The following is a 23,409-nucleotide window of genomic DNA, read 5'->3' as shown; positions in this document are numbered from 1 at the left end:
CTTAATTTAAATCTGTTTATTATTCCAAATAGTAATTAAAGATGTCTAAAACCCTGAAATTTATTTGTCCATGGACACATATATATAATAATATGACATTTAAGCAGAGCTGTAGCAAATAGTATATATTTTGATATCCCAAATTTTATCAATTGTTATACTAAGAATCTTCAGCTAAAACATATCTGTGCTTTATTGCAGCATATCCCAAAATATTTATATATTGACCATTATCTATAATGGTAACAATTGCCAGATCTCTACTATACTAGTAACTGGCAAAATTTGTGAGGATTTGGGCTATAGTAACTGTCAAAACATTATGTGCAATTGTCTGACTAAGAGTGTAGAAATAAGAGTGGAGGATTGAGGGATGACTCACTGCACAAAAGCAAAATATAATGGTTAGAGAGAAAAAAAATGAAAAAGATTGAGGGAAAATTGCTATATTTGAAGAAATATTGATATAAAAAATTCTTGTCCAGTGCTGACATAGAAACTGAAACTGTCATCCCTTATCACAGGAAAAACACACTGAGAAGTGCCTTGACATATACATGACTATTTAAAAAAGTGGCCCAGTATTGAAATTGGCTGCATGAACTTTCTTCAGAAAAGAACAGACAGTATTGTTATTGAAGTATTTTCCTGGTTACTTTATCTGTCTATAAGGACATTACATATATATATATATATCTATATATATATCTTTATAAAATAAGAATAAATAAGTAGACTCATAACTACTAAGATATTATGTTATTTAAAAACGTCATTGCTAAAATTTTGTTTTCTCATTGTGAGAGAATAGAACAACAACACCTCCCACACTTTTTAGGCACATCCTAATGGTCATTCTGTAAACTAACTTTTCTTGAATTGTCCTTAAATGGAGATGTTTTTAAGCAGGAGATGGATGATTGTTCTGCAGACATGCTGAGAAGGCAGCTAAATGCAGAACATCCCTAACCCATTCAGAGATATAAAGCTCAGGTTTTGTATAGAACAAAGGGCTTGAGCAGGTGAAGGATGTTTCAGACTCACATTTTTTTCCCCCATTTCACTTCCCAATTCCTCTGTAGTTTTTTTCATTACATGACTATATTTCATTTTAGCTTATTGTTTTGTTTCTTAATAATTCGAATAAATCAATACCCTAGTAGTCTGCATGGTTGCTGTTTCTGAACATTTTTTGGTGCCACAGAACCTATCCAAACTAATAAATAAAACATGGCTGTCATTCATTTCAAGGACAAAGACCAGCTGTCATGAAGTAGCTTATTTCTATGCCTTCTTACTTTCCAGAGTCCCCACATGTAAATTGATCCTTTAAGATTAGTCCCTGCCCTTACTAATTCCCAGCACATGCATGTGAATTGTCCACAAGACCACTGGTTGCCTTGGGCCAAAATTGTACCAAGAGCTGCTATAAGAGCATAGTGGCATAGAAAAACCACAGTCCAGTGTTCAAAATTCCTCCATATGCTGCCTAATTACCTAATATGGAAGTGATTTGTTACATTTTACAAAAGAGGAGATAGATAAAATGCATAAGAATTTATTTCTGCTTTCCTGTCCTCAAGGCATAATTTAAGGGTAAAAATGAAGTAATAATCCTTCCTGTCCAAATTTAAGGGTAAAAATGAAGTAGCAAGCCTTCCTGCCGAAACCATCTTCCTAACTCAGCTATGTCTAGGTCCAAATTTTTAGAATGTTAAAAGAAGCCTCACCTTAAATCACAAGATGGAGTTGATCTTCTCCTGCGTACCATAACTGGGATTAAAGAATCAGAAGTTCTCCTCTATAGTCAGTATCTATTTTCTCAGATTTGGATTCTCACCTTGGATTTTCACAAATTCATTATTCAAAGAATGTTACATGTTTTCTACTGCTGTAATGGATTTGAACCATTAAGATGCTGACAAATGATGGTAATCAAGCAAAAAAAAAAAAGAAGCAGGATGGTCACTGTTGTACAGACAGGAAAAACAAGGGAAAATGAAGTCAACTAATTAAGTTGATAAAAGAAATTAATGAAGCTAATTAATTTTCCTACATCTTACAGGCAGAATTGAAACATGAAATCAGTTTCTTAATTTTTAGGGTCATGATTTACCCAGTTTGTCTTCTCATCTGTGTAATCTGGGTTTAAAAGGCATAAGCAGATATTTTTAGTGAGTCACTCACTGATACCAGTATGCACATCACAATTGTGTTCACAGGGTTCATGAAGACTTGAATTTGATCAAAACATTAACCAAAAACCAGAGAAAATGGAGGTCAAGTCTGCAAAGTAATATTTTAAATGCAATTCTTCATGCTTGCTCACATGAAGTATTACAGGTCTTTGGTATTGTGTATGAGTTCAAAGCTGTACACAATCTTCTTGCAGTTTTCATTTATATATACAAGTAGTTAAAGTGATGTCAGTGCAGAACAGAGAAAAAATCATATAAACAGAATGAAAACCTGAAATAGGTTCATCTTAGGCTCTGGTAATTCTGTTTACTCTCATATCTGCCTTTTCCAGACCATTTGTGCAAGGTAAAATTCTAGTTTGCTGGAATACTTAGGAATATAAGATTTTGGCCTTTAATATATCTTTCAAAGAATGAGAGAGAATAATTCAGATACCATCAGTGAGAAATAAATGTAAAAATATACTCATATTCACGTATATTTCCAGAGCATACTATACTGTTGTGATTTTGAGGGGGGAAAAAATGTCAAATTCTTTTGTTAATTTTAAAGATATAGGTCACATACTACCTAAATGGTCGCAAAAAGCAGAAAAAAGTAATTTATACCAGCTACTTTACAAAAATATGACCTAAAAAACTTCCTAAGGAAACTGACATGTCTAACAGAAATCATCAAAATCATCTGATATTTTCATGTACATGATGCATAAATTGTTAATACATTTAAAAGTTTTTTTAGAAAGGCACTGTGAACATATTCCTTAAAGGAAATGGACATCTATGCCTGTATTTTGGTGGCAATGCATTAATCTCTAATCTGTTTGAAGAATATGTCCTGAACCCCCGTTTCTCAGTGTTGTACCTTAAAATGAACACAGACACACAAAAACATCTAAAGCAAAACCTGAGTTACTCCATGTGAGTTGATGTGTCCTTTTCAGTGAGTACTGCTAGGAGGGAAGTTTTAGGTCAGATTGTTTCTCCCAGTAGCTGTGTGAATTTGACCTGTTCAGGGATTTTCTGATCTCTCTATAGAGGTTTTGCCCTCTATTGAATAAAATAACTTCTTAATTTTTTTTAAAATTTCCTATTATACAAAGGAACAAATTCAACTGTGAACAAGTGATCTAGACTTCTTCCAGCTCTTCAGGCACCTAAAGAATGAGTGCCCAATTCCTAGTTGCTAGACCAAACTGTGTCTTTGATTGTACTGCACAATGCCCTCCTCCACAGAGACACTCTGCAAGTAGGGATGATGCTGAATTGGAAATAAATGATAACACAAAGAGATGTCATTATATATATTTCTATATTAAATATAAAATATTTTTCTATTAAATTAATAGGTAGGGACTAAAAATGGGTGATCTGGGCAGTGCATTTTTGTTGTCTTCTAGGTTCCAAGATGTGTTTATAGCTTGGTCAGTTTATCTACTACTCGTAAATAGGTAAAACAAAGTTCATCTTTCAGCTAGTCCTGTGTAACTAGGAAATAATTGGGGAATACCTTTGGTTTTGACAGAGGTCCCCTGAAACTACTACTGCATTTAGTAGTTCCTAAGAATAAGGAAGAAAGCATGCCTTTTTTTTTTTTACAGTGACAACGTGACAAGACTTTGCCCTTTACTATTTTAGTTATTAAAAAAAGAAATGCCAAGGATTATACAAGCTGCAAAGCAAGTACCCAATGCAAATAATTTGAAAGGTCCATTGAGGGCCATAAAGATGATCAGAGGGTTGGAGCATGTCTCCTGTGAAGACAGGCTGAGACAATTGAGCTTTTACAGCCTGGAGAAGAGGACACTCTGGGGTGACCTAATTGTGGCCTTCCAGTACCTGAAGGGAGCCTTCAAGAAAGCTGGACTTTTGACAGCCACATGTAATGACAGGACAAGGGGGAATGGCTTCAAACTGAAAGAGAGTAGCTTTGGATTGGATATGAGGTAGAAATTTGTTACAGTGAGGGTGCTGAGCTACTGGCACAGGTTGCCCAGAGGAGTTGTGGGTGGCCCATCCCTGGAAATGTTCAAGACCAAGTTGGAAGAGACTTTGAACAATCTGATCTAGTGGAAGGTACCTCTGCATGTGGCAGGGAGCTTGGAACTAGATGATCTTTAAAGTTTCTTCCCACCCCAACCATTCCATGATTCTATTATTCTATGATTCTATGATTCTATGATTTATTCCTGAAGATTCAAGACAGCTCCTCTTGTACTAAAACATGATCTCATATTGTCATTCCTACAACACCCTGATTTACAGCATAGATTTTTTTTTCAGTAGTTAACTGTTTCTGCCACTCATCTTAAGTGGAAAAGGATAAGATAATTATACTTTTGACTCACCAGCTATACTATTTTACACATACTTTCTATTTTGCAGGAGGTCTCAGCATAAGGTAAAAGAGAACATGATCTGCTTTGTATTGTACTAGGGTCTCTGTTTTGTCAGAAATTGCATTTGCAAGTAAACTTGTTTATAAAATGCATCTAATGACTGATGAAGATTATCTATAGAGGAAGGACAGTGGAAAGAAACATGGTGTATACTGTTGTTTAACATTTCTGTTGCACAAAAGTATTTGCTGCCTTCAAACACTTTTGCAGTTAAAGAAATACCTTCCATGACATGGCCAAATATTTGAATGCTAGCTGTGAGTGTTCCACTGCTAAATTTAACACTGATTCTCTCTGGCTTGCAGCAAGATTTTCTTTTTCCATATCTTCCACTCTTTCTCTGTCTTCTGAATTGGTATGCTCTGCTTTCCTCATTAATATCTTGAAGATTTAAACAGTGGCTAGGAAATAAATATTTATTTTCTGCATTTAGTTGTGGAAAACAGAATTCAGTTTTAATCATTAGAAGTGTTTTCCACAGGCTTAATGAAAAGTGATCTGAGAAAAGATGGCATCCTTAATAACATGGACAACTTCACTTTTTTTTCCATTTATGCTCTGATAAACATAATCACCCTGACTGATTCTTTAACCCATGAAGAGTAATGAATCAAAGTCTGGTACACAATGATAAGAAGTTTGGTTCTGATTTCTTCTTAGTTCAAATCAGAAATAAATGGAAGTCAAGGACTTTTGGGAGCCACAGTACTGAGATCACAAGTTTATGACAGTTTATGAGACTGGTGATGACAACAAACATAATGTTTTTCTTCTAAAATTCTTTATAGGTAACCCACTATTAACCAGCAAAGTCAATGTTATAATAAACGTTTTGGATGTCAATGAGTTTCCTCCTGAAATTTCAGTTCCGTATGAGACATCTGTATGTGAAAATGCCAAGCCAGGACAGGTATTTCAAATTTGTGATGCTTGCTCTTTTGCTTTTTCTTTCCTTATTATTTGTAGCAGTAGAAATTTCTGAGCTTAAAAATTACATCATGGGCAGAATTATTCTACAAACAAAATGTCTGTGTTGGAAATACATATTAGAATTCTATTTGTTGACTTTTATGGTCAATTTGCAGTCTATTTTATTTTTTTAATTTCTCCAATTATATGGGCCTGAGCCACCCTTTATTGTGCATTTAACAGCTATGAGAGGAGAAAAAAATCCCTTTCTTAAAGGGTTGTAACTGTGATGGAAGCTGTAGCAGATGAAGTGAAGCATAACCATTCAACTGAAAGCCATCACTAGCATCTTAATATAAAAAATAAATATTAAATACCATGAATATACAGTAAATCTTTCTGATTTTTATCAGATATGTCAAAGCAAGACTTTCTGAGTTCTCTAGTGGTTATAGAATTCAGACTTCTTGCTTTCACTGTGCAATGTTTTAAAGGAATGACAGTAGTCCAGCAAGATCTCATTTTCAACAGTTTTGTTTGATGTTCACTTTGCACTTCTACAAAACTGCTTCTTTTGGAAGAGTGAACTGATTCAGAATTAATCTGGTTTCAGGTGATACAGACCATCACTGCAGCAGATAAAGATCTGTCACCAGCTGGGCAAAGGTTTTCCTTCAAACTGTCATCTGACGCTTCCAACAAACCAAACTTCACAGTCCATGACTACAGAAGTAAGTTGGTTACTCATAACTCTCTTTCAGAGCAGCAGACTGTAGTTACAGTGACAAATATGTTTACTTTCAATTACAGTTGTGTCTGCAGACCTAACATTTTTCTTTGACATTTCTAATTGCTAAACTCTCTGGGACTTAATATAAATTCAGGTCTTGCACCTTTTCTTATTTTTAGGGGCAGGAATTGTCAGAACACCAAAGGCTGAGAATTCCCTACAGGCCTACAAAAACACTGCTACCTGTTTTATTTTCTTCCTTTTATCATTCAGTATCTCAGGAAGAATCCATATGCCAATGCAGGTATACCTTTAAACAAGGCACTATTGCTGTCTTGTTTAAATACTATGACTTTGCTAACCATTTTCAAAGTACACCAATATCATGCTTTCTTGAGGATACGTAATCCTGCAGAAGAGTGAGTTCTAAATATCGACAGAACTGCTGAAGTACAACACCCTTAATAACTTGGAAATTTGTACAACTGACATCTTTGATTTTTCTTCCAATTTTTGTCATAAGTGAATATCCTTTTTTCTCCTTTTTAACTTGAATTCTTTTGTTAGATGGCAAAGAAAAAAACAATACCAAAAAATTGATCTCTTGTTTTCTACTGTAAGGATCTTGAAGGATGTAGTCTTGTGAACAGACACACCTAAACCAAAACTGTAGTAAATTTTCATCACTAAAGACTTTAATCGAATAAGAAAAAAAGAAGTATTTGAGCTATTAGATGATCTTTACATTAAAATTATATTTCAAAGAAAGAACATCTAAAGCCATCCAACAAAGTTTAAAAGCATTTGATTGTGCAGGCTATAGGTATCACTATCTAAAAACGTACATAATTCCTAATTTTTAATTGCTGTTTTCAATTTAAATTTGACATTATATCGTTTGTAGGGTAAAGGTCCCTTTCTTGTGAATTAAGTGACCCAAGCACTTAAAAGTGCTAGAAATTAATAATACACCAATTGAAATAAAATTATGAGTCTTTTTTATTCAGGCTTTAAAAAAAATGTATTTAAATGATGTATATGGCCCACATAACTTTTGAAGCCATGCATATTGACATTGTTATGTAATAGAAAACTAAAGCCAATAACATAAGCTAACCACTATTAATCCTGAAGAAACATCAGGAATAAATAAATTTGAAAAAAACAAACTGTGCTTCTTTTTTCTTTATATATAGCTCTCCTGTGAAGCTGATACAATGAAAATGGTTTATTCCCAAACTAAATAGAGTCTTTTATCTTTTTGTGTCATAGGTAGGTAAAAAGATTGAACTGATGAGCCAGGAACTTCACTTAAGGATTCGTAAATAGAGAATATAGTGAAACCATTCATAATATTGTAGACATGAATAATAGTATCTTATAAACCCAAAACTATGTAGATCTAGCACATTTTATCGGAGGAAATTCAAACAGTTCTCTTGAGACAGAGAGCTCAATGAATATGAACGATGACTTTATAACAGATCCAGGTTCCCTTACTTCTGTTCTTGGAAGATTAGGGCATTACTTTGCTCTGGAACATATTTTAAGGCCCATATGGGTAGAATCTTCACAATTATATAGATCTAAATCTATTTCTAAATCTATTTCTAAATACCTTTATTTTTTCTTTTTGATAAATATTTCTTTAAAGTAAGAGCTTTAATTTATTTTTTTCTTGTCTTTTTCTTAAAATATCCTTTGACTTCACCAAAGTTTTTTTTTTTGTTTTGTTTTTGTTTTTGTTTCTTAAAATAATAATTAGAAACTTCTGCTTAAAGAAGAAGTCTTCTCAGGTAATTTTAACAGATTTAATTCATCAAAACAATTTTTAAACTTAGTAAGTTTATACAATAATTACAGCTTTTGTAAAGTGTGCTTAGCATGTGAGGTTGGTGAGGAAATTGTTCAAATATTATTAGATAATTAAATTTCCCTGTTTAAATCAGTAATGTTGACACTGAGATGACTTTGGATCTCAGTAATCTGTTAGTGAAGGTTCATTACTGTATAAAAATAAGTGCAATATTCTGATAAAAAGTGGAAACTACCAAGATATACATTTTTAAAAGCATTTCTTAATGCTTAGAAACAAAAAAAAAATAAAAAAGAAGTATGCATTTTGTTACAATGTAAGGAACAAAAAAAACCCCATAAAAACCTTTTTTCATTATTGATGATTTGCAGAGATATTAGGAAAAAATCTGTCCAAACAAAAACCCTGTCTTGCAATATCATCTGCCTTTTGCTTGCCAAAAAAGGTGGAGGAAGGTCTGTTCTGTTCAAGTTTAGAGGTGTAGTAACACATCTTATTTTCACTGGAGAAACCTTTTAAAAACAAGTACCATTTTCTTTTAAGTTAGCAATTATGTTAGTAACAAGCAGGTACTTTGTGAAATCAATTTTTTTCTATTTTTTGAGGACATAATGCTGTTCACTGTAGTACAATTAATGATTTTACAAGTAAAGGTGGCATTTAAAATTTTTAAATATCAAGAAGCCCTAATCCTGTGCTATTCTATACAACTAAAAATCATGGGTGGTCTGATACTTCAGCAGGTGTAACTTCAGCAGGTATTCATGTGCTGCACACAAGAGAAGCCAGGCCCCAAACTTCAGAATATAACTCAATGAGTTCTGGAGTGAGACAGAAGCTCAAGGTTGCCTTTCAGCAGCACTGAGATCAATCCACTGTGTTAATAGAAGTGATGCCCTGGCAGAGCTGGTGCTTCCAAAGGGAGTGCAGATCTCCCTCTTCCTGCTTTGCTGGCCTCACTCTGCTCTCTGGAGGGCAGCTTCCATGTGGAGTACACTCCATTGCTCATGTAAGAGACAGAATTTCCTTTTCTCACACATAGCCTATAAATTAATTTATTGCCAACAGATTGAAGAACAAGAAGCTATCTCAGCTTCTCTAGACTCTTCTGTGTAGAGTTCAAACACCTACCTTTGTTCATATTTTCAAAAGAACTTTCAACAATTGAAAGGGGTCATAAAAGAGCAACAAAAAGTGTTCAAAACCAAGGAGTTAAGAGGTTTATCTGATTGATTCTTCTCAAAGGAGGATGGAAAGTCATCTTGTTGCATTGTAAGCTTTTAAAGTGATCTTCAATGTTTCAAGTAGAAGAAAAAATAAAAGAATATAAATAATTCTAATAATAGAAATATGGAAAAATAATAGGAACAAGATTAAATTGAATGTCTTCAAATTACTTCTTAAACTTTTTATACAGTGCAAGAGATTAATCATAGAGAGAAATAAAAAGCTGAAGATGAAAGCAGGTTTGATTCAAACTATTCTGAAATATTTTTTCCTTTTCAAAACTAAGTGTAACTGAACTTGACCTGTCCATATTTGAGTTTGATGAAAAGGTATCTGAAGCATTTTTTTAGCTATGCACCTTCTCAATGGTGTCTAATCATAACATACCTAATTTTGGATATTTAAGGCTCCTTCTTATTGTCCTTAATCAGAACTCCATACCAGTATTTGAGTATGAAATTCAGCACCCTTAATCCCTCTACCTTGTAACAAACCTCTGAGGCATGAAAATCATCATATGACATTTTGTAAAAACATAATAAAGAACATAAGTGAGATGGAAAAATTGTAATTGCAGCAGGTTACTTTAATTTAGTTCTGTCATCTCATTAATTCCCTGCCAAATTGATTTTAGTTTTGTTTCTAATGTAATTATTTTAATATTTGCATCCATTCCTTGCTACTTTGATTCAGAAAAACATCAATAACTGACTATGAAGCAATGACAAAATCTAGAAGTGGATTAATTGATGGAAACTGTACTGAATTTTTAGTACTCTGTTAATTTCTCTAGTTATTTTTATTGGGGCAGGAAAGCTAAAATGATTGCATATTGTCCAGGTGTATTACTTTGTATTTTTAAGGAAATTAATTAGTTGATACAGACATGATTCTAAATTTATATGCAATCAAAATCCTTTGGACCACAGGCTTAGATGCAAGGAGATCAGTTGGAAAACCTGAAAAGTCTTCAGGATCACACTTGTAATGTTTTGTTTGGGTTTTTTTTAGTTATTTTTATCGTCTTTGAAATTTCAGCTGTTAAAAGGTTTACAAGAAAAGGAATATTGTTTAAGAGTCTGAAAAAAATAACTGTACCGGTCAGAATACAATGCCTTCTGTAATGGCAAAGCAAGGCAATTATGTAATGCATGTCATTCACCAAGTTTCAAATATGAAATACCAACCTATTACTGAAGGTGATACAAGCTAAAATATGGAGTGAAGTACACAATAAAAATCTGCTAACGACTGTCATGTTTTACAGACAACACAGCTGGGATTGAAACCAGGAGAAATGGCTACAGCAGAAGGCAGCAAGAGCTGTACTTTCTTCCAATAGTAATTGAAGACAGCAGTTACCCTGTCCAGAGCAGCACAAACACTCTGACTATCCGTGTTTGCAGATGTGATTCTGATGGCACCATCCAGTCCTGCAATGTGGAAGCAATCTTCTTACCAGTTGGCCTCAGCACAGGAGCTTTGATTGCAATCTTGTTGTGTATTGTTATACTTCTAGGTTAGTTCCATGAAACCCTGCAAAGTGCTTTACTCTGATTATTGACTAGCTTCCCCTAGTTTTTAACAAAAAGCCATGGAAAATGTGTGGCAGTTTATTTGTTGCAGAATATCCCAAAGCACTGCTCATGACCATGAATCTGCTAATCCATGCAATATCTCTTATTGCATTAGCTTTCAGTGGAACCCAAATCATAATTTTTTTCTCTGAAATTACTTTAAATATCTTTGTTTAAAGATTCATTTTTTAGATTATTACTGAAGTAGACAAGTCTTACTGACAGTAACAGCAGTGAGAACATAGTAAGAGCTTTTATTTAATTCTTCATGCCCACTTAAGCTAAAGGAGAATGCAGAAATGGAAGAGGAGAAAGTAATTGTAACAGACTGTTACTGGCCACATTTATATAAAGCCTCACAGGAAGATTATTTTTATTTCAGGCAGGAATTAATTTCATAAGGTGGCATTGTTATTTGTTCTACCTTATACTAATATACTGTCTTATTTACAGCCTATCTAAAGTGCATCTTACTTGGAATATAGCCTGAAGCAACTGCTGATGAAATAAAACCGACTTTAAAGCTTACACAGGCACCATGTGGGCTTCAGAAATCAGACTGAGTCTTACACATGCTTGCCTATGCCTCATTTTGATACTAGTGGCCTCCAAGGTGCCATGATAGTCTAATGTGTACCCAAAAATAGCTCCCAACACACAATATATAACATGTGAATACCTCATTGCATTTGGATAATGTAGGTGCCACTTAAGGAAATTACTAAAGACTTGGGGTTGCATAAATAGCTTCTGAGTAAGAGTAGGTAAAAGTCAGGATTTCTCCTCTGAGTCAAAAAATTATGTTGTGGGAAAAAAAAATATTTCAAATCAGAACAAGAATGGCAAATGGTCACTCTTCCCATAGACTAGCAGTTAAATTCATAAATATACTCGTTCTGAATAATTTAAAACAAAATCAAAAACCAACTAAACCAAATAACTTACATCAGTTTTTTGAAGCAAGAAGAATGCTATCTCCTTTGACACAATTCCAGTTAGAGGAGGATGGATACCCCACAACTTCTGTGGGCAACATATTATACTGACATCCTGGTGATAAAGAAACCTTTTTTCTAACATTTTAATGGATTTTTCCACATTTCATTTTGTGCCCATTGCCTCTTGTCCTGTGACAGGACACCCCTCAGAAAAGCCTGGCTCTATGTTTACTTCCATCCATCCATCAGGTATTTATTCACATTGGTAAGATCCCCCTGTGCCTCCTCCAAAATGAGCAGACCTGGCTCCCTTAGCCTCTCCTTGTGTGGCAGATGGTCCCATCCCTTAATCATCTTGGTGGATCTACATTGGCCTCACTTCAGGGAGCCCATGTCCATCTTTTAATGAGGAGTCCAGACCTGGGCCCAGGACTCCAAGAGTGCATAAACAGAGCTGAGCAGAGGGCAATGACCATCTCACTAGACCTGCTAGCAATGTTTCTCCTAATGCAGTCCCAAATGCTGTTGATCTTTGATACAAGGGCGCATTCATGGCTCATGGTGAGCTGGTTGTCCACCAGGATCTCAAGGCCTCATCCATCAAGCTGCTTTCTGGTCAGTTGGCCGACAGCATCTTCAGTAGGGAATTACTCCTCTCTGTGTGTGGGACTTGGAATTTCTATTTGTTGAAAATCATGGAGTTCTTTTCGGCCCACTCCCTCAGCCTGATGAGATCCCTTTGAACAGTGACACAACCACTCTTTTTTTTGCCTGAAAACTTGCTGAGGGTGCACTCAATCCCACCATCCAGGCTATTTATGAAAATACTAAAAAATAAGTAGTCCCAGTACCAAATCCTGTGGTACTTTATTAGAGATTGGCCATTAGAGTTGGAGATCTGGTCTTTGAAATATTGTTCACAACTTTTACAGTCTGGAAGTTTGGCAGCTTTGCAATCCACCTCACCATCTTCTTGTATAGTCCACAGTTTCTCAGGTTTTCTAAGATTGTTATGCTTTCATAACAATAACAAAAGTTGTGCTAGAGTTAGGATGAAATTATTGCATGTTTCTCCCTTCATCAACCAGCCACCTTATTGTAGAAGGCTATCAAGTGAGTTAAGCACACTTTCACTTTATAAATCCATGCCTGCCTCTCTTACACCCCTTCTTAGTTTCCAGAATTATTTTCTCCATCACTTTCCTAAAAATCAAGGTGAGACTGACTGACCGCTCTAGTTTCCCAGCTCATTCTTCTTGCCCTACTTGAAGATAAGGGTGACACTTGCTCCAGTTCTCAGAAACCTTTCCCAGTCACCATGACCTTTCAGAAATTATCACAAATAGCCTCACAACGATAGCAGCCACCTTCCTCATCATTCATGTGTGTATCTCACTATATTCCATTCTCTTGGGTGGCTAGTTTGTTCAAGTATTCTCTAACCTGATCCTCTTCCACCTAGGATGGACCAGAGGGAACTTTCTTTCCTCTGGTCTCAGAGACATGGAATTAACTGAAGGACAACTTTACAAACAAAGACAGTCAAAGAAGTTGCTGACTAGGTTGGCCTTTTCCATGTCATTTGGCAACAGCTCCCCTGCCCCATTCAGAAGAGGGCCCACCTTTAGCTTTCTACCCTTTTCTTCTGTCTCACTTGTACAAGCCCATCTTGCTGCCCTTTGTGTCCCTCCTGAGACAGCACCATGCAGGCTTTGTCTCTCCTTAGCGTATTCCTGCGTGTTCAGACTGTCACTGCATATTCCTCCTAGCTCACCTGTCACTGTTTTCAACTCTTAGATTCCTCCTTTTTTTTTTATCATTGAGTTTAGTCAAGAGCTTCTTATTCATCAATACAGGCCTCCTGCTGCCTTTTCTTGATTTCCTGCTCCTCAGGTTAGACTACTGTTGAGTTTGGAGGACATGATACTTGAAAACCAACCAGCTCTCCTAGACTCTCTTCTCTCCAGAACTTTATAACAAGTAATTTTTTGAAGCAGATCCCTGAAGAAGCTGAAGTGTATTGTATATTTTTTTCTGTATTTCAAAAATTCAAAATTTGAAATTATTCAAATTATTTATTATTCAAAATTCCATTTTTTTCTGTAAAACTCTTTGGGTTGGGGTTTTGGTTTAGTTTTTTATTCTTGTCTTCAAAGTCTAAATTTAGGGTTATTTTCTCTATTTTTCTGTGCAAAATATTTTTAAAAATATTTTTAATTGTCTTTCTGAAGTAAAAACCCCTAATCCTTTTCAATTCTATCAGTTTGCAGAGCAGACCAGCAGGAAAATTACTTGATACTTCCTCCAGCAGTATAGCAATCACTTAGAAAAGTTAGATTCATATGTCAAAGAGCATATAATTTTTCATTTGCTACAGCACTGCTAAGCAGTGCTCTTTTCTAAGGACAAAAGTCCCTTTGATTGCTTGTGGCTTTCAAAGAAAGATATAATGATGTGTCGTCAGAGCACCAAATTATTTCTCTGCATGTCTTAACTTCAGTTGTCTCTCATTACAGTTATTGTAGTACTGTATGTAGCACTACGGAGGCAAAAGAAGAAAGACACCCTGATGACCTCTAAAGAAGACATCAGAGATAATGTTATCCATTACGATGATGAAGGAGGTGGAGAAGAGGACACCCAGGCTTTTGACATAGGTGCCCTGAGGAATCCCAAAGTGATTGAAGATAATAAAATACGCAGGGACATAAAACCAGACACCTTGCGTTTTACGCGCCACAGACCACCAGCAGAAGATAACACAGACATAAGAGATTTCATTAATCAAAGGCTGCAGGAAAATGATGTAGATCCATCTGCACCCCCTTATGACTCCTTGGCAACCTATGCTTATGAAGGAAACGGATCTGTTGCAGAGTCTCTCAGCTCTATAGACTCCCTCACTACAGAGGCAGACCAGGATTATGACTATCTGAGTGACTGGGGGCCTCGCTTTAAGATCTTGGCAGATATGTTTGGAGAAGAAAGTTATAACCCTGACAAAGTCACTTAAGTACAACTACAACAGTGAAACAAAAAGAAAAGCAAACCAACAAAAAATTTAAAAGCTAAACCTAAGCTTTATATAAGACAGAATTACTTTGATTATAAAAGACAGCAATTGTTTCCAGCAAGTTACTACACTTATCATACTGTCAGCTTTGGTTTGATTTGAGAAAGAATGATAAATCCTGTAACATACACAGGTTTTTGTTGTTGTTATTTTATTACTCTGGAATTACACTGAGACAAGCTCAGGCCTACAAGATGCAGTTTACTGACCTGACTTAGAAAGAAAGTAGCTTTCTGGCATCATGGTGGAAGAGTGGTAGCTTTTTCGTAATTCCACTAAAGTGCCTATTGAAACTTTTATCATTTAAGTGGTAAGCTGTCTGCTGTGATGGTGTTACAAAACTGAATGGTAAATCAAACATGAACTTTAAGACAAGAAGCAATAGCAACATGCTGACTTCTTTTAGAAAAAAAATGGAGATCACTTCCTGGAGTATCTAATGACTAGAACTGTGGGGGAGGAGGGGGGTGTGTACATCGTGTTTGGGGGTTATGTTTGTTGTCTTTTTTTTAAAGAAAACAGTATGTCAAGACATCATATTTCCTTTTCCAAAGTTTCACTGAAAATTTAAATTTAAAATGCTATTGCTCACTTTGAAGATGTAAAGCCCAAATTATAAAGGAAAATACTTAGCATACATCGGTGAATATTTAAAATGTTCATACAAATACTACATTTTTCCAAAATAATAAAAAGATGAAAGCAGCTATTCCTTGATGTGAAGGAAATTTCCCTTGTCTCTCCCTCTTCTTTTGAAATTAGACTATTATTAAAATGAAAAAATGGAGAGGGTTTTAAAGATTATTACTGTATTTTCAGTACCAAGACACCTCTTTCATTATAAGTATCACTAAAGAAGTACATGTAAATAACTCCACACCACTTTTCTTTGCAGTTAGATTGTTACTCTGCAGTCACCATAAGCACATATATTACAAATATAATTATTTTTCCATTGATGATCTGCTACAGTTCAGCATATCACCATATTTCACTGCCACACCCACAGGAAACATTTGAGAAAAATTTTTGAGATTGGACACTTTCTTAATCTTGTTCTTGACAAAATTTAAACAGAAGCAGAATAAATATATAAACCAGCACTTTTGTCCACTTTTTATGTACATACGCATGCCTAAATGTAGCTGTGCAGATAGCAGAAGTTTACATATGCACAAGGCATTATGTCTTGGAAAATGTCTTGCAAAACTATTTTATGTGATTTTTTTCTGATGATCTAAGGCATAGACATTTTGTAAGACAATGGTTTATTGCTCCCAAAGTGCATATATCTTTTTGTTCTCCTTCCAAAGTCTCTGCAGTGCTATACAATCTGTTTGAGCTCTACTCATGATTAATGGCACTGCCAAGGTCAGCCTGAGTCTCTCTTGAACCAGAAGTCTTTTGTTCACCTCAGGTCTATAGCTTACCTTTTGTACAGATAAAGAATTAATAACTATCAGATATACTTAGCTCACAAGTCTGGTATTAATGTGCATAAGTTTCCCTTTTTACCCTCTGGGGGAAATTTAAAGATGTTTCAACATTATATTACTTAATCTCTCAATAAGACTTTGAAACGCATTATAAATGAGTTTTGGATCATTCAGTAGAATTGGACAGTGCTGCGTCAAAAGCGCAATTGGCATAGCTCCTACCAGCCACATGCTGAGGAAGAGACACAGCAAATGGCAACAAGGAAATGTTGTGGTTTTTATTGTTTTCAGGAAAGGTCTCCTGTGTTCCCTAAAGAAAGACTAAATCAATAAAAGCTCTCTCCTCACAGGACAGGAGAGCAGAGGAAGTGGTGGAGCTCATTTGACAGCACAGAAGTTTTCATGTGGAAGACTGTTTTAAATTTTCACACATCTTGACAGTACATCAAAAGCAGCTTGATACTGCACAGTGGGCCTAAAACAGAGCACTGGGTAAAAGAAGAAATATTTATATTTTCTACTAGTCGCAACTGAGACTTGATTCATACAAGAGTCACAACTAATTAACAAAGGTTCTTCATGTAGCATGTTCATGGCAATTATTGCCACAACTAAAACAAACCTCTGACTGATCATTTTCAGATGTGCAGTCCTGTAGCCAAACCCTGCTCTTAGCAACTCTGTTAGTCCTTTACATGCCTTTCACTAGTAAAATCACCATAAGTGAGGGCAGTGTTTGGCTTTTTTGACACCATGAGGCATGCTCACTCCCTAGGAAATTCTCTGTATTTGTAGCTCATACTGGCTGAACATTAGTTGTCTTGAATAGGTAGGCATTGGTTTCTAAGCTGGACAGTCTATATGTGAGCCTGACTTCCAAAATGGGTAGACAGAAAACATGATCTTTAAAATGCTGCTACACATAATCTGTATGTTGCAGTGAGTGGCTGTATGTTAAATCAATACCAAAATTGAAAATAAGTGGATATTTTTGACATTTAAGGTATTTGTAGCTGAGATGCTGCTATCATATAATTAATACACATCCAGGAAGATTTTAGAAAAAAAATGTAATTACTTACAAGAGTGCCCTTAAAATAAATAATTAAAATATTTGAAGCCCATTTATGAAGAGTGATCAAACACTTTTAACATAATAGGGGTATTTTTTGTAACACAGTTCTGTAGAACTAAGAAAAGGAATTGCTTTTCATTTATTCATAACCTGGGATTCAGGAAATTTGTGTTTAATTCCATGTTCTTTTTTTCCCTTTCTAGACGATATTTGTCAGGTTTTTAACATCTTATTTTTTAAATGATAATTAAAGAAATATGAAATTTACAAGGATTAAAAAATGTCAAGGCATCTGAGATGACATGAAGTCAGTAGAATTAGGGAGCTCCAGTGCACTTGTAAATTGTATCAGTTAATTTCTTCTGGTTTTACACACTATGTCTTAAAACAAATCCTTGCAGAGTCAAGATGTTGAAGTGGATGTCTCTCTTTCTGCCAAAACCTCAAATGCTATTAGAGTGTCAAGAAGCTAAGAAAATGTATAAAAGGCCCAGATTTGAGAGAATGTTTTTTTTTTAATTTCCAAAAATAGGACACTAGCACATACTCATTTAACATAATCTCAAATGTCCCAACAATGCAAATCACAACATTCTGTAAAACACTTTCTGCATATGAAGTAATTGAAATACTTCACTGGCACAAAAATTTCCACTTTTTAAGTTAAATATTTATGATATACACTATTGGTGCTGAAATGAAGCATTCAGCTAAGAGTGGAAGTATCTAAGGAAAGTCAACTATTAAACTTACATCACAAATGGACAGAACTGACAAACTATTTTCTTCAGAGAAGAAGGAAAAAAAATCATCCCTGTCCTCTCAAGAAAACTGAAAATGTCAATACTTAGGGAATTTCATACAATTTCTCGGTGAAGTCAGAATATAAAAGATTATTAATATTTGGGTTTAAGACCTCAACTACACAAATCTGAAATTACTGCTATTCTCGTAACACAAATCTGCAAAAATGACAGTGAGTCAAAGAGCAAGGATTTGGAAAGCAAAGACAGTAGATTATGTCTCCTACACAAAGATATGGTTGAATATTTTATAATTTCATGATTTTTACTTATTTTATATATTGGCTAAATTTCACTGTTTGAAATACAATCACAGTTACTGCGGATTTACTCTAGGTTTTGGAAGCAGAGTTCATTATAAAGCAAAGACCAATAAATGACTCAATAGTTTACTAATAATATTGTTCTAGAGATTGCCTTCAAAATATTCTTGCCTTGACAATAAGATTTCCATATCCTCATTTTTCACTGCTAAAAGTTTGGTTCTGCAGATGCTATATTTATCCTAGGTTTTCCTCCATTATTGATGTGAGGGTTAAGACTGTGTTGCTATGGAATAACAGATCTCTACTGAATGAATACAGGAATAAAAGGTAATAATTTGCTGGGTTAAAGGCATTTAATATTACATTAATGACTGTATTTTACTTGTTGAGATTTGAGGTTGCACTGTTTTTGCAGTTATATTATTACTTTTATTATTATGAATGTTATTAGCGTAGACATTCAAATCCTGTGTGTATAAAAACATATTTGAGCTTTGAAAAACTAAATGAAAGCAAATAATGAAATGACCCCCAATAATAACCCTACTGAGGTGACATTTAAGTGTGAATGAAAATCAAATTTTATATTACACTCATTCACAACCTTTTTGTAATGGAAAATCTATAATAACCTGAATCATTTTCTGTTCTTATTTAAATCAAGAATCAGATACGTCATCAGAAGACCAGCAGCCATTGCTATTTCAAGCAGAACTAAGAAAAGTACCTGGAGCTTTTTGATGGGCCTTTGGAGTGTTTTTTTAACCTATTTATTTAATTCATAGGCTTCGCTTATCCAACTTTAGTTTTCAACTAAAATTCTCAGTTTTTTTTTTTTAATCTTACATTCATGCCTGTTTTTCCAATCAAATTGCTTCCCAGGACTCAGGGAAATCTTGTCAATGTGTATAAATACCTGATGGATGGAAGTAAACAAGGTGGAGCAAGGTGTTTCTCAGTGGTGCCCAGTGACAGGACAAGCGTTAATGAACTTAAATTGAAATGCATGAAATTCCATTAAAATGCAAGAAAAAAGGCACTTTATTATCAGGCTGTGAAACAGTTGATCATGTTGCTCATAGAAGTTGTCATGTACCCAGCCTTGGAGGTCTTCAAAACCCAAATGGTTTTTTTCCTGAGAAACCTGCTGTAATTGACCCTGCTATAAGCAGGGAGGCTGGACTAGATAATCTCCAGAGGTATCCTCCAGCCTCATCCATTTTGTGACTTGTGATAAAATCAGACTTGGACTCCTTAGCTCAAGTAAGCTGAGTAGCACTAGGGGCCTAACTACATAAGCAGAGTAAAATCATAAAATCACACAATGGTTTGTGTTGGAAAGGGACCTTCAAGACCATCTAGTTCCAACCCCCTGACATGGGCAGGGACACCTCCCACGAGATCAGGTTTCTCAAACCTCCATCCATAGTAACTATGACTTGTTTCAGTGAGACAGCTGAGGTAGGAGTGAAGGAATAGAGTAGCAATCTGTACAGTTACAAGCAATGAGGATAGGGTGGAGGGGGATAAATTACTTATGGCAATTTCCAGTACAAGAAGTAAGTGGCATCACATGAAACAGGTAGATGTAAGGGTGAAATTAAAAAAAAAAACAGATGTGGTTTTTCATGTGATGACTATCTGAGAGAGTCATGGAGGCTCAGAGTTTACACACGTTGAAAAAGACTTTTCACAAAGTCCTGAAAAACTGATAGTTTGTGGGTTGTTTAATACATAGGAATCATATCTGGCTGAATGTGTTCTTGAATAGTGCTTGATTAGCATCTGGGAAGTCTCATAACATGGTTGTTTTCTGGGTGTTTTGCTGGGATCTCAACTTCTGCCAGTGCTGAGTAAAAGTTCACTACCCAAGTCTGACTAACTTATTTTCCTATTATGATTTTATTGTAAATTTACTTGATCTTCATATCAACATTCCTTCAGTTCTAATTTTCCAGATCACATAGATAAAAAGTTTTTTCTTATTTATTACATATCATATGCTTATATGCATACATATTTTGTTATTTCCCTCAGATTTTAACCATTGTAATTTTTGTATTTCCTTCAACACTGCACACCTTATATAGACCTTACCCTTTTCTGTCTTTAACAGGGACACTAACACTGCTGTTAGGGCTGATGACACAGTTTGGCTTAGTCTATATTAAAAAAAAAATAATTACTGCATAAAGAAGATAACCTCTACAATACATATCCTCTTTTGCATGTGTTTCACTTTGTTAGCTGTCTTGATTACATTCCTGTGTTCCAAGAACACCTGAAAAAGAGAAATGAAGTGACTGACTAGAAACAGGGCCAGTATTAGTCCACCATTCTAAAATGCAGACTACTGCTCTCCTGCTATGTGTTGTAATGTTAGAAGTGATTTATTGATTTCAAATGTTGAACACTCTGCATTTACACTCAAATGCATGTTTTTCTACTGTATGCCTCCATAAAAAAGGATACTTCAAGAAGCACGCACAAAAAGGTGTGCGGTGAGGAAATGAAATCATATTAAGAGGGGTCACAAATAAATATGCCTTGAAAGCTTGTCTTATATTATTTGGTCATATGACTGCAGTAAATAGTTATATTTTTAATTTTGTCCTTGGAGTTCATTTTTTCAGAAGAGTAAATGAGGTCAGAGGATACAGTTAATATTATTCAAATGCTCCCATTTCCTTCAGCCCCTGCTGCTTTAGATTGTTTCTGTTACTTTGAAATTGGATCTTTATTCCCCTGTGTATTCATTATGTTCCCAGTTGCGGGTCTTGCTGCATAAATGACTACAGCCGAAGTTTCGCACCAGAAACATCTGACCAAAAAGTATGGGACGCAGGAGGACAGGTGCAGAACTGTAGTTTGGGTTTGCATAAGATGTTTCAGAATGAACAGACATCAATGTTCTGCTAACTCATATAGGTGAAAATCAGACAATGAGTGCGAAAAAGAAAAAAACTAACTGCAATAACAAAACCTGTAGAGTATTTTCTCCTGTTCTACCACAGTATGTAAAAACACATCCTCTCTGGGAAGGGAAGGAGGCACGAAGAGTAGGAGATGGAGGACTCTGGAGATGTTATGTCCTCTTTTTTTTTTATGGCTGTTTGTATTTAGCATCCTTTTGTATCTATAAATAACAAGCTAACATTTCTTAGCTCAATTGTGTTTTTAGTCTTAAATTAAGAAAAATATATTCTATGAAATAAAGGGGAATTTGTCACCGACAAATGAAATAGAAATGCTTCAAATACAGTAAAGCAAGATATTAATCTTCATTTCATAAAAGGTGAAATTTGAGAACAAAAATTCAGTGCATCTTTTTCAGGTTTGATGACTTTAACTCACCAATGAACGATTATTACTTCTAGTAATGCTGTCCCAGAGTTGGTAAGTGCTAAATTTTTCTTTCTAGGACTAATTTTTATGATTGCAATTCTGTTTATTTAAATTAAAATTTTATATAACAAAAATTAGTTTTGTTTTTTTTTTTTTTTTTGCTTGATCCAAATGATATGATTGAAATTGCTTAATATCATATGTAGTCAAGAGACCACGATAAGTAACACCAGAAAAATTATTTAATGAAGTAATTTGCTGACCAGAGATGTTCAAAGACAGATACTGATGTCTGAATTGCTGCCTATCTGGAAGATAGTACATTGTTACACAAACTGAAAGCAGTGCTTGAGTTCTCTCTTGATGGTTATGGAAAGGAGAATGCTCTCTCATGGCGCAGATTTAATGAAACTGTATCTTGACTTGACAACTCCCTTGGGTAATTGCTCTAGAAAACTGTTGCCATCAGCAGATTGAGATCCCCATTTCAAATACCCAGCAGCAGAGAAAATTTATGTGGGAAAATCTAAGCAGGACCATTCTTCACATTGAAATGATCTGCAAGGGGCTGTAAGAGACAAAATTTTCTTTATAAAATGGCCTCCACTGCTCTTCTGTAATTCGGAGACCATGCATGCATTTACACAAAGCATTGCAGGATTAAATAAAACAGTGTAACATGGATCAGAAAAGATGTTGTAAACCAAAATTGTTCGCTCCCTTTTGTTCGAAGTCTCTGAGCTGACCAGGCTCCATCATGCATCTTATTTTCTCTCTATACAAAAATCTGCCCTTTTTTCTGCATGTGAGAGAACCCCTGTGGAGTATTAGCCTCAGTCAGTACCTGAGAACCATATAGCCACTCACTCACTCCCCTCGCCAGTGGGTTGGGGAACAGAATAGGCAGAGGAAAGTCAGATAACTCATAGAACAAGTTAAAGACAGTTTAAAAATTGAAGGAAAGAGAAAAGCACGAAAAAAACCACATACCAAGGCCATGTGATGAACCCATCTCCTCCCCCTACATGGAGACCAATGCTTAGCCAGTCTAAAAACAAGGACTGCCTCCAAGAAAAATCTTCCCTCCAGCTTTATTGCTGAGTATAACACCATGTGGTATGTAATATCCCTTTGGCCAGCGGGGGTAATCTGGTCTGTCTGTGTCTCCTCCCAAAATCTTGTGCATCCCCAGCCTCCTCACTGGAGTGGCAGAGTGGGGAAAGTAAAACCTTGACTGCTCAGCAATAGCCAGAAGATTTTTGCTTATCAGTGCTGCTTTGCTCATAGGTGCAAAGGGTTGCTATGAGGAAAGCTAACTCCATCTCAGCTAGACCCAGCACAGCCTCCAAAGGGGTGGTGAAGAACAACTAATCTGGAACTTCTCACAGACACCTACATACCATACATTACTTCATTTGCACACAATTGAAAACATGCCCTGAAGAGTATTTTTCCTCCTAAGATTGCTCTAGGTTCTTAGACGAGAAGTTGTCCATAGGCTTTCTTCACAAACCAGGGCAAGTTTTCTGTGAAGAATTTTCAAGTAAGGTAGAAAACAAGTGACAGTGCTAACATATCTACATTCTGCTGAAATGAAGGATGAAATTCTCCCTTTTC

General features: G+C 35.4%; 1 protein-coding gene across 1 annotated transcript in view; it reads left to right on the top strand.

The window, feature by feature from the left end:
- Positions 1-15,731, top strand: part of CDH12 (cadherin 12) — a 417,439-nt gene extending 401,708 nt beyond the window's left edge. The window contains exons 10-13 of the mRNA XM_005422574.3: positions 5,386-5,507; positions 6,120-6,237; positions 10,547-10,798; positions 14,311-15,731. Of these exons, the coding sequence (XP_005422631.1) occupies positions 5,386-5,507; positions 6,120-6,237; positions 10,547-10,798; positions 14,311-14,807 (989 nt within the window). The 3' untranslated portion in view covers positions 14,808-15,731. The remainder of the gene's footprint in view (positions 1-5,385; positions 5,508-6,119; positions 6,238-10,546; positions 10,799-14,310) is intronic.
- Positions 15,732-23,409: the final 7,678 nt, after the last annotated feature.

Source organism: Geospiza fortis, unplaced genomic scaffold, assembly GCF_000277835.1.
Source record: "Geospiza fortis unplaced genomic scaffold, GeoFor_1.0 scaffold281, whole genome shotgun sequence".
Lineage (NCBI taxonomy): Eukaryota > Metazoa > Chordata > Aves > Passeriformes > Thraupidae > Geospiza > Geospiza fortis.
This window is presented reverse-complemented; position numbering and strand designations above follow the sequence as displayed.